Below are 12,312 nucleotides of genomic sequence, written 5' to 3'. Positions count from 1 at the left end.
ACAGGCACCTTCTTGTGCTGCCGAGACAATACACTACTGTGTCCCCACTTTCCCCATTACCGATCTCCAGCTGTGGAGGCTTCTGGGGTAGTCTCATGGACAAGGCTGAGTGTGGCCACTGCTGATAGGCATCCTGGTATGAAGCCACAGAGCACTCCTGCCTCAGGAGAAGGCAGTGAGTAAAGGGTGGCTGAGTTCATGCAGAGTCAAAGAGAAGGGGAGGAAGACAATGCATCATGGCAGAGATAGCAATACATGTATTTATGTATAGCACAGAGGGGTGGTTGTGAAGCATTCAAGGCCAGGCTGGATGGGACTTCGAGCAACCTGGTCTAACAGGAGGTGTCCCTCCATATAGCAGGGGGGTTGGAACTAGATGATCTTAAAGGTCCCTTCCAACCCAAATGATTCAATGATTCTATGAGATGGGAAAGAGGACACGAAGAACATGCTGTGACTAATGAGTTAGGATGAATTAAGTTAATACACAAGATCAAGACATTTACTTTAGTGTGTCTCTCTTGATTATCTCTAAAGTTGACTCAAAATGTTGTGCAAGCACCATCTGATCTTTAGGGAGAGATATTCTATATGGAGGGGATCAGTAGAGACTGAATCTCCTCTGATACGCAGTGTATTGTCAGCCAAGCAATGCTAGTACAAAACGAAGAGAGTAAATCCCAAATCCATGCTCACCTCTTCCAAGGGCAGAGCTGCATCGTGTAAAAACTGTTAACAGACTCTTAGATTTGGCTGATATTAAGCATTACAGGAGTAGGCAATATGTTGTTGTAATGGTGATCATTGCATTACTACACACAGGTTTGAGCACACTTATTTTGTAGCTTTACTGGGGAGAGAAAGTGTAGAAATCTCATGAGCAAAACTGTGGGTGAAAGAGGGAAATTTTCTTAGATGTCCTCTCAGAGTTGAATGTAAATTTTATTTTGATGGTGTGAGCAAAAACCTCTGCATTCATTTTCTTTGAATGCTGTTGAACTGCTGTTAGTGTGGAAAGCAAAGATGATTAGTGTTTGTGTAATGCTGATGTAGAAACAACCATCGGGTCTACAGGTAAAAGATGCTATTAGGCCACTGATGTCCTGCATAGGACAGCTCATGGTCTACACAGGACAAACAAAACACAGAAGTGGAAAACTGAGGTGTGGAAAGGAAACCAAGGAATGGGCTGAGGGCTTATGATTGTCATCCTGTGTTTAAAGTTCAAGAGCGTCCCCTTTTTTTCTCTCTCAGAAATCTGAAATTATTGAATGTTTTCCAAAAGCAAGTTCCACTTGGTCTATTCCATTTTGGAATTATCAGCATTTTCCTATTAATATTTTTCATTATATCAATTATTATTTTACATAAGTAATCAAATTATCGAATTTTAACTCTGTGAGATACATATGGGTTATAGTATCAAACTGTTTCTACTTGTCTTCCCAGCTGTGTTCAAACAGAAAATGAGTATGATGCCTTGGGGTTCAAGTAACTAATCAATGCAAGCCATTAAATGCAGGTACTTGCAAACTGTTGTTCTTGAGGAACTTGCAGAATGAAAAGGGATTACATTAACAATGCACATTAAAAATCATTTAACCAATATTATACATGGGTGAACACTGAGAATGAAGACCAATAAAGCAAACTTGTGGAACATATGATCAACAATTACCTCAATTTTTGGCAGAAAGAGAATCTGTTCTTCAACAGTAAAACTATCTTTGGTGGATTCAAATACTCCAGTTGTGTTCTTATGTTTAAAACATTCATAATGCTCAAATCAGAAATCCATATAGTAAAATCAGATTCAGATAGATGCTTGGAAGTCGAGTTTTAAGTTGCAGTACATAGGTAAGTGCAAAAGCCGTCTCTGAAAGTGCAGCCGTCTCTAGAACATTATTACAGGTAAGAAAATGACTTATAGTTTGGATGGCTTAGAGTCTGAGTGTATCTTTGAGTGAAGAAAATTGTATGTTTTGGGCACTGGAAATGGAAGTACCTTGACCTAATGCACTTCAAATATAGATTTGAACTATAGATTTGTTTTTGGCATTGATCTTAGACAAAATACAAATTCCTTGTAATTTTTCCTTTATGCAGAAAGAAAGTCATTATATTATACTTCTTAACCTATTGTGCCAAAATTGTGTATAGAGGATTGAAAGTATGCAAATCGTAGAAGTTTGTTATTCAATGCATGTTTATTTTAGTAGTTTCAATTTTGGCAGAAGACTGCAGTCCAAGAAGTACAATTTAAATAATTAATAATGTGTTTCTCTTTTTGCTACAATTTATTTGGGAGAGGGATGAGAATACCATGACAGTAAGGTATTATCTTCAATGTTGCCATGGTAGTGCAGCCTACCTGTTGCTAAGAACATGTTATAGCTGTTGTTATTACCTTTATTACAGCTCTTAACATTTCAAAATGTACCCTTTAGATTTTAAGGTATTATTTTAGATTTAATTTTGTATGTGAGAAGACCAGTAAGTTTTGCCACTTTCCAGCAGGGACCTACTCTGGTGCAGTAGGAATGATACTGATAGAAATACTTGATTCTGCTAACGTAGTTTCCATCCTGTACCATGCAGTAATTTGCAAGCCATCTAACAACTCAGGAAGGTGAGAATTGTCTAGATAGTTCAGTGCTGTATCTATATTAATATTCTCTTTCCCCGGAAAGTCAGTGATCCATGTTTGGGCACAGAAAAGACTGAAGCCCCAATAATAATGCAGTATCAAAACTTCAAAACAGAAACAGGTGGTACTTAGCACTAGTGCTAGAAATGAAGCACTGGTTTCTTGATCCAGCAAAGTGCTCTGGGACCTCTGTTACTGCTCAGAGTGCTGCTGCAATGTGGGACCATGGCAGCACTGAGACTCTAGGGATGCTTTTAGTGCTGTGCTGCTGCTTGTGAGTGCTGCAAGCTGCAGGTGAGAATGGGAATTATAAATGGATCGCTCAGGAAAGAAAACAGAATCTCCTCCTAGCTTTCCGTTCTACCAGGCTTTTATTTTCAGCTTTCAGTAGTGTATTCAGCCCTTTAGATAGTAATGCTAGACGGTTGTAATATAGCAGAAAACAAAATGTTTACCACGATTGTCTATGCTGTCTCCTTCAGGTATGGAGGTGGAGATGGATGATTTCTGCCTTCTGCATTTACACAAGTCTCTGTGCCTTCTCGCTACGTTCTTTTTTCCAAGACATGCCTTCTGCTTTTAGTTCTGTAACCCCGTTCCTTGCTACTAAGTACCAGTGTCTGTCATTCCTTTGCATACAAAGGCTGTTGGCTGAAGTTTTGCAAAATTCCTGTTGGCAACTCCAATATCTCAGTTTTTGATGTCTCCAAAAATAAAAAAGGTTGCGTATGAGTAAGCAGTCTATGTAATTTACCCATTTTCTTATGCTCCCTTTCTGTCTTTGTGTTCTATGGCACTTTCTGTGAACTTCTGTATAAAACTTTTTTTTTATTTGAGGCTAGAATTAAGTAGGTATTAATTAGAATTTAATTGTTTCTTTTCATAGAGAACTGTAGCCCAATTACTATTGCACAGCAAGTGTTTCGCTTTAATGGAGCTGTGGGATAGTGCTATAGGGATGAGACTACACTGTATGTACTTGAGGGTGTGCCCTCACACACTGGTAGGAGCTGAAGTTGCGTGCCTATTGGTATTTATTACAAAATAAGTACTATCAGTCACAGGGCTAATTGCAGTTTAAAATGTGCTTGCAGATAAGTTTGGTGTGGTCCTGACTGGCTGAAAGCAGTCCTCATGGACAAAGCCTGGGATTTTCCCCACATTGTGCTGTGTTCATAGCCATGGTGCCTAATTTAGGAGCAGCGTGACTTAAACTTGCTGCAGTAAAAACCAAAAACATGCAGCTGTGAAAGGCAACCAGTCTGTTAAGTGTTAGTCACTGGGTGGAGGTACCTATTCTCCCCTCACTTACACCTGAGGTTACATGAAATGCATCTGACCTTAAGGCAATAATTCACAGTGCATTACTAAGCTCAAACAATTGAAAGCACTTCCAGTGCAATATAAGTTACTGACATTTTGGAAAGTTACCTTCTTTAGAACATGAAGGATTGATTATTTGTTGTAGTCAGCTCTGACCATTGTTTGGTTGGATGCAGCTGCTTACTTCTGGAGGCTCTGGGTTTGCTCATGCAAGAGTAAACAGGTGTGGGAAGAGGACATGGGTATGGGCACTGACTGCTCTTACCTGGCTCTCTGTGGCAGCTTTTTCATCCCTTGGATTTTCATTCAAATTCTGCATGCTGAAATAGTTTTGCCTTGAGACCATTCAGTTCAAAATCTCCCAGGTTGTCTGGTGTGATGTGATACACTTCGAGGAAGGATTCAAGAGTGTCTGTAAAATTAACATTTAGCTACGTTTACTTTAGATGTCCATTTGCCAAAGTAGACAAGTGTTCAAAGCATGTCTATGGATCTTAGTGTCTTCCCCTAGCTATGCATCATGTCATAAGTGATCATATCAGGAGACCATCAGTATTGAGGAGGATTTTACAAGCAGATTGACAGCTTCTGTTCCAGCATGTATCCAGACTGGCCCAAGTAGGCCTGATAATATTAAGAAATTAAGATACAGCAGTTGTACAGACTTTGTTTAGTAAAGGAGAACAGAAGTTATGGTTGCCTGCTACAGTCAGGCAGTGGCAGTAGTTTATGTTGAGCTTAGCAACCACAATTCACTCTGAATATAGATCTGTAAGAAAGCAGAGGATGAGGGATATAGACATCTTCAAGAGTTGCTGGTGTGGAGATGGAATTTTGAAAGCTGAAACTCAACTAGTAAAAATAAATAATAGTTGTAGCTCAAAATATACATAAAACTTTGGTGCTCTCAAGTGGGTGAAGTGAGGTGGCTCCCTGGGCTTCTCCCACTGGAAAGGAGTTGTCCCGTGTTCCTAAGACTTGATGTCAATCTCTGTGTCTGCTCAGAGGAAACTTTCTTGTTCACTTCAGATCTTACGCACATGAGGCAATCAGCATAAAGTCCTTTCTGCTGGCAGGAATTTACAGCTGTGATCCTTATAACACTGGGAGAACAGAAGGAAAATAATCAAAACAAGTACAAATACAAATCATTAGGAACAAGCATTAAGTGATTTCAAATTAAAAATAATTCCAGCAATTCTGCTACCTGTTCTTCATCTTTCAGTCTGAGCTTGCCTCCCTTTACCCAAAAGAATAATGTTTTAAACATCATCGACTCATCTTCCCCCACCTGAGAAATCCAAAGTCTTTTATATAACTGAAGCCAGGAATTCCATACACTAGAAGCCTTGTTACTGCCCCTCTGTTTTCCATGGAAAGCACTCAGCAACTGCTGGATGTGTCCTAAAACAGTCAGCTTGAGAAATATTTGGATGAAAATTTAGAAAAATCTGACTGGAATAAGTACTTGTAACCTCCTGTGAATTCACTGTGGTATTCTGACTTACCACATGGAGCTGTACACTAAATAAAATCAATAATTAGATGGCTCGTCCTGACTTCTGCTGCATGAGGCTGCTTGGATGTTTTGTCCTAGCCATGGCCCTGTTTTCTCTCCTAATTTGTTGTGTTCACTCAGAGAAACTGAATCCCTCATCATTTCAGGCAAGCCTTGGAGAAGTTGTTTTCTTCAGTGCAGATGGCTGCACCAAATGTATGAGGCAGCTCAGGGCCACCTCGTTCTTCTCTTAACCCTTCTGCCACCTGAAGCTGTGCTGCCATATGGCTGCCATAGCACCCTGGCTCTTGCCACACTTGAGTTTCCCATGACTGAAGCTGCTGTGCATGTCAGTCATATGTTGTCAGCTACACAGCTGACACTGTTCACGTCCACACAGGCTCCTGTTACCTAACACAGCTTTCTTTGATTTGTTTGCTTTGTATTCTTGTCTGCTTGTTGCAATGAGGACAAAGTAAAATTAAAGTGTGCTTTGACCGCTCGGAGATGTCTTTGCTGGAAGCTGTCCTAGTGGCTTGGCAGAAGCAAGGGTGCAGCTCCTTGTCCCTGTGACTGTGAACGTTCCAGCCACGCATCTTCAGCCCAAAGGAGCCAGGGAGGACCTGTACCCTTGCCGTTTCCCTTTGCTCTGTTTGTTTCTCTTGGGAACACAATGAGCTGTCAAAATTTCCTGCCCTGCTTCCACAGAATCCTTCCTTTTGCTCCAAAAAGGATTATTTATCTAAAGCTGCTAATTGTATAAATTGTCAGAACAATTGCTTAGCTTAATTTTAAGGTGGAGAGTAAAGACATGTGAAGACCTTCTGGGGCTGATGAAAGTCCCCTCAAAGCCTTCTGTCAATGGGAAGGAGACTGATGTGTTGCCATTAAAGACCCTTGCCTTTTGGAAATTAAAAATCATGTGGTATGGTGCAAATCTGGTGCAATCCCTATTTTTAGTATCTCTGTTCAGTGTACTTACATGTAATTAAAAGTAATAGAGAAGAATATAAAGGTTTTCCAAATTGGAGCGCCAATAAAGAGTAGAGGAAGGCAGGTGTGATTGATATAGCTCACCACCACTTCCTAACTAATCCTCTGATGTAGGAACAGACTAGGTGGCACCTGGCAAAGTATTCTGAAATAACAGATTGATGAGGTAAAGCTACTGGATAACATCTTTGACTCATCAGAAACTTGCCTTTCCTGAGGGCATAGTTAACGATCCTGGAATATAAGGGTTTTAGTGGGTTTTACTGAGTTAGGGGGAATGCAGATTTATTCTGCATATAGATTACAATAGTGCTAGACAGAATCCAAGCTTTTATTGTCTGAAAAAAATAATAAGAATGTAAAATGGTACAAATAGTTTATACTGATTGCATCAGTAATTTTCCATGACTTCAGGTCCCCAAGTTTGCTGGTTCAAACTCATTCACGTGTTCTTAACTTGAAGTTTATTCATTATTATGCATATTCCTTACCAATTTCAGGTATTGTTTCAGCATTTAATAAGACCTTCCCATCAGTTGCTTGCATTGTGCTTATTACTTCCTTCAGTATCAAATTCCTCTGATGACCGAAATGGTTATTTTTTTATTCTGCTGCTTATCGGCAATGGATATTACTGCAGGATGATTTTTCTTTATGAAATGGTTCTCTGGTGCCCTGACCATCATTCTAGAGTTCCCCCTCTACCCTTTTTCCAGGAGGAATTGAGCTTTTTCAGGCACGCTATTTCAGACGAGCTTCCATTAGGTGTTTTGTCTAATGGAATCAACACCTCTGTCGCCTCTGACTCTGTTGGAATTACCTTTCCTGAATTGTGTATATATTCTTGAGTTAGCAAGGCTTTCGTTCCATAGGAGACATCAACAGCACTGTGAGAAGAAGCTGTACTGCTGGTAAAATTGAAGTGGAAGCTGCAGGCATCTGGGCCGTAGAGCAGTTACGGCGAAGAAGATCACAGTAGCAGTGAAGTTTGTTTAAAATAGCTGTAGCTGTATATGCCTGTGTGTTCCCAGCTTTGCATTATCATCAGATTTCACTAGCTCTCCTGCTTCTATGCCAAGATCATTAATTAAAAAAAGACCATTCCCAGTATGAATCTTTTAAAGACCGTGTAGTTATTGTTCACAAGCAGAAGTTTCCTTTCAGTGCACCTTGTTATCTTCTTGCCTTTAGTCTTTTTCCAACTTAAAATTTTTGTACTCATCTCTTGCCTTCTCTCATACGTTTGATGAAGTCCATATGGTTGAAATACACTATAATGTTGTTGTTTTTTTTTTTCCAGTCTAACAGCTATTTTATTTGAGGTAATTCAATATCAGGCTTTATCTGATTTTGGTCTACCTTTGGCAAGCTCATGTTGTGTTTTCTTCTGTATTTGAGTTGTCTCCCTACCTACAGCAGTCTCTTCATCAAAATTTGGTATCATACTGTTGAGAGTTTCCATTTGTAACCCTGTATGATTTTGTTATTTTCCAGTACTGTGGTATACCTTTTGATCTGATAAATTTGTTCTTTCATGTTCAGAGAGAAAATCATTCTTTTGGGGTTTACTCTATTGTATGTCTTTGGGTTTTTGGGTTTTTGTTGTTGTTGTTGTTTTGTTTTTGGAGTTTGAATTTCTCTCTTTCCTTTCAAAGTATTTGTTGAGTCACTCAGGAGTTATGTTTCCCAGTCTGTTAATGCAGGAGGTTATTTGCAGTTTCCTGTTAATTCATTGATGCATACAGGAAAACAAAGGCCTCAATTAAGGCATGCTTTGAGCTTAAACTCGTTCTTAATTTGCTGATAGCTGTGTTAGTGGCAGGCTTCAGCCTGTCTGCCTTTTTTGTTTGTTTTGTTCATGTACTGTGTACCCTATGCTCGCCATTGTTACCTTTCTGCATGAGTCAGCCAGTCGAAGGGGTCTCACTGTGGCAGTGAGCAATGGTTTTAGGTGAGGGTGCTGGCTGGGGAGCTCTGACTCATGGGTGCTGATGAATGCTGCCTCAGTGTTTTACAAACTATTTACTCCACCCATCTGGTCTTTAAGAGAAGGGAATAGGTTCGTGTACCTCAGTTACCGCTGTTGCGCATGACTTGAAACTGCACACCTCTGAGCTGCCACAGCTGAGCGGCAGGCAGAGGTTTGCCCCTGCTGCCATCCAAAAGGGTGAGTGGGGTCAAGGGCAGCTCAGTTAGCTTGAGGCTGGCTCCTTGGAGCCAGCGGGGGAGCTGTGGGTTGGCAGCTGGGCACAAGGAACACATGTTCTGTCATTGGATACAAAACAGATGAAAGTAAAGATTCATATTTATAATCTAAAGTGACTGTGTTTGAAATATTCTTAATTTGAGTGCATGTTCCTGTGTCTTTCGTGCCTCTAAGGACCCCTAGAGGGCATGGAAGATGTTTTTCCCCCTCAGATAGTCAACTTAATCATTCTGCTTGGCTTTCTTCCCTTAAACATAATTGCAAGCACATTTTAAGAGAACATTAGATAGAAAAAATAACAGCATCTAACTAGATCCTTCTTTCATGCTGGAAAATGTTTTCTTGTTTTTAAACATAATCAGTAGAAGCTAGCACTAGCAGCCAAATTCTTCAATAACTTTTGTTTAGATTAGTCAGATGCTGTGTTCAGATCCCCAGAGGAAGCGCAATTCAAAATAACTAATAATTCATAATTGTACTCTGAACTCTGAGAGGCCTTCAGCAAGCTGTCTCTGGAAGTACAGTGGGTATGTTTTAAGCATGATGGCCTGTGCTCCTGCAGAGGAGGAGCTGGTGTTGCAAAGGGCTAGAATACTCTAACCCAAGCCTCTAAAATCTCAAAACTTAATCTTCTTTACAAATATTTAAGATCTTGTTCTTGGGATTTTCCCACGCGGAAGTGGGGAAGTTTCAGTATAATATATAATTTTCACATTTCCATAGTTTTAAAAAGCTGTCCACTTTCTATCTACTTTGAAAACGATTTTGTAATTCTTGTACATGCTGAGTAGCATTTTTCATCTCAAATGAGTTTTGCCCTTTTCATTAGTGTTGCACGGCAAGCCAGATACTAATAAATGTGAGTTACACGGGGATACCAATTCTTACTATTATATTGTCACTTTGTAATTCCTAAATACACTTTCTAAAGCTGTGGAATAACGCTGATTTGAGAACGTCACATTTCAGTTAAATAAAGCAGCTTCTGTGTTAGAGGTGAAGGCGGCTGACGTTTTCCAGAGTGCTCAAGAGCAGCAGAAAGAAAAACAAGACAAACAAAAAGACAACCCTCGTATTTTGGTTTTGGGCTTTTTTCATCGTCTCATGGTTTTGAGGCCAGTCCCACAGCTTTGGAGGTCTGCTGGACAGTGAGCCCAGTCCAAGGCCGAGCCCTTCATGTGTGATGCTGTGACAGTGAGAATTCAACTCACTTGTTTGGACAAAACAAATGAGACGTCCACTGTACTCCTGATGCACCAAGAGTGTTCTTACTGAGCAGGAAGTGGCTCAATGGGAAGAACACGTTTTTTCTTGTGCCTTTTTCTGATAAGAGGATCAGCTGTACTGCTTTACTCAGTTACCCAGGGATGTCATGGAGATGATTTTCTTGGACCTTAGTTTTCCCTCTGGAGGAGTGTAACGTCATGTTGAATAGAAAATAGATCTGGTTCTGAACAGCAGAGAAAGGCAGCTGCCCCTTCTAATGTCTCGGGGGATTTTGTGTTTTGCAGGAGATGCACGGGTGAGAGGTCAGACAGGGGTTCTCTCCGAGCGCCGTGGCTCCTACCCATTCATAGACTTCCGTCTTCTTAACAGTAAGTGCAACCTTTCTTTTGGATCTGAATTTATTTTTTTTAGTCAGTATAGAAAGTAAATGAACTCATATATATCTGTAGTCCAGCTGTCTTCATGCAGTCGGCATTAATAATTCTATTATTCCCATGTAATATATGACTGAAATGTAATTATATGAATAGTGTCCACAGTGCAGAGCATGTCAAGTAAATACAGCAGTGCCGTGGGGTGTGCTGGGAAGAGTGGGGGTTGCTTCAGAATTAAAAAGATAAACCCCGATGTCCTTTAGCCTCTTAGCCAACAGTTAGAACAGATTTATGCGAGTCTCTTATCCGGTCATATAGAATTGGCACAGATGGGGAGCATGTGACAGCACTGACCAGTGGTTTACAATAACATTAATTTTTCCAACAATTAGAACCCAATCCAAAGCCCCATGGAGTCTTCTCATTGACGTCAATAGATTTTGGGTCAGGCCAGCAGTGAACATCTGTTAAAAATAATCTTAACCTCATTTTGTTTAAATTATTTTGCCACTGTTGTAAGTAAAGGAGGGTAAATTTAAAAAAAGGAGATACTGGGTTGGGCTTTTTTTCACCTGATGAATTCTTTATGCTAAACATAGCCAATTAGCCAGTATGTGAATAAATAATAAAAACACAAATCAGAGAGCTCTTCGTCTTGAGCCCTGTAGGATTGTTTTGATGTTGTGCTAATGCCTGTTCGGACACAGGCAGATTAGATGTGTCCCTGTGTACTGCACAGATTGCTCTATTTAGCTTCTAAAACAAAAGTTATTTACTGTCTTCATCAAAACAGACCAAAACTCCAACCGTTTGTTTAGCGATTACACTTTTAATCTTCCAGTGATTATGGTTTTCATTAAAAAGCAATTATCAGACCAAACTTTTAAATCTTCTTTTTGTAAGTGCTTTCCAGAAAAACTGGGAAGAGGGGAGGTAGGTGGCAGGAAGGAGGAGAAGACCAGCTGCAAAGGGAGAGGTCTGGCTGGGAATCAGGAGGAAAGAGACTAATAGGAAGGGAGGACTTGGGCTCTGATCCTCTGTGTTCACACGAGCTGGCAGAAGTACTGCAGTTCAGCAAAGTGCTTGCTCTCAGCTTTGCTCATAGAAGGTGTTTTCTAGGTCATAACTCCATCAAAGTGTTTGCTGTGGCTGCGGTAGAAAGGCATAAGGGATAGTATGGACCCAAACATTTTCCCAGGACAAACAGGGAATAACATATACTGGTTGAGCAGAGCTCAGGGTAATTTCGTACTGCCTTGTCAATGATAAATGTGAAGAAAAAACTTCTTTATGGCTAGCTGAAAATACCGTTGATGCCCTCATAAAGACTGAGAGAAAATACTTTATGAATGAGAATTGCTTCAGAAGCGAATATGTATTCACATTTGAGTGTGAGTGAATTCCTCGTTTGCTTTTTGTTCTGAATACACACACGTTATTTAAAATTCTCACTGTATGTTCTCTCCTCTCTGGTTAAAGAAGTGAAAAGAACTGCCGATAGGGCTTTTGTTTTTATGTCTTGTAGACAGACCCTGCCAGCTCTGGGAAAGGCTGGTGCTGCCCAGGAGTTGTCAGGGGAGAGGGCTGTGGGGAGGGAGGCTTTGATTGCATGAGGAGCAGGGTGCTCTGTAACCTTTCTGCTCTACTGCTGAGCTTAAAAGTGATCCCTCTCTCTGCAGGCACCTCTGCTCCTACGTGGGAAGGACAGCTGAGATTTATGTTCTCTTATGTTCTTTGTTTTTTTTACTGCTTTTCCTTTATCTGAAAGAAGGCACTAAGGCTGATCGTGACTATGCAAGGAAAAGCAGTGATCCTGATTTGGTGTTTCTCATAGTTTTCAGTTTTATCTGTACTTGCTGTTTTCTGCATGGGGAGTAGCGTAGCATAACTTTTCAGTCCAAAATGTGGACTGAAGTAACATCTATGACATGGAAGGGCCTGGGCCTGACTTACTCAGTGACCTGCAGGTAAAGGAAGGTGCTGTGTGTCGGAGCATACAGGCGAGTTTTGCCAGGAAATAAACAGACTTCTATTTCATTTATCT

The 12,312-nt window shown here is 40.5% G+C and overlaps 1 protein-coding gene across 6 annotated transcripts in view; it reads left to right on the top strand.

Annotated features, from left to right (window-relative positions):
* Nucleotides 1–12,312, top strand: part of PDE7B (phosphodiesterase 7B) — a 167,389-nt gene that overhangs the window by 121,035 nt on the left and 34,042 nt on the right. For all 6 annotated transcript variants that reach the window (XM_021389857.1, XM_021389856.1, XM_021389858.1 and 3 more), the window contains one exon: nucleotides 10,179–10,262. In XM_021389857.1, coding sequence (XP_021245532.1) covers nucleotides 10,179–10,262 — 84 coding nt within the window. The remainder of the gene's footprint in view (nucleotides 1–10,178; nucleotides 10,263–12,312) is intronic.

Source organism: Numida meleagris, chromosome 3 (assembly GCF_002078875.1).
Source record: "Numida meleagris isolate 19003 breed g44 Domestic line chromosome 3, NumMel1.0, whole genome shotgun sequence".
Lineage (NCBI taxonomy): Eukaryota > Metazoa > Chordata > Aves > Galliformes > Numididae > Numida > Numida meleagris.
The sequence above is the reverse complement of the archived record's forward strand: the minus strand, read 5'-3'. Positions and strand labels throughout refer to the sequence as shown.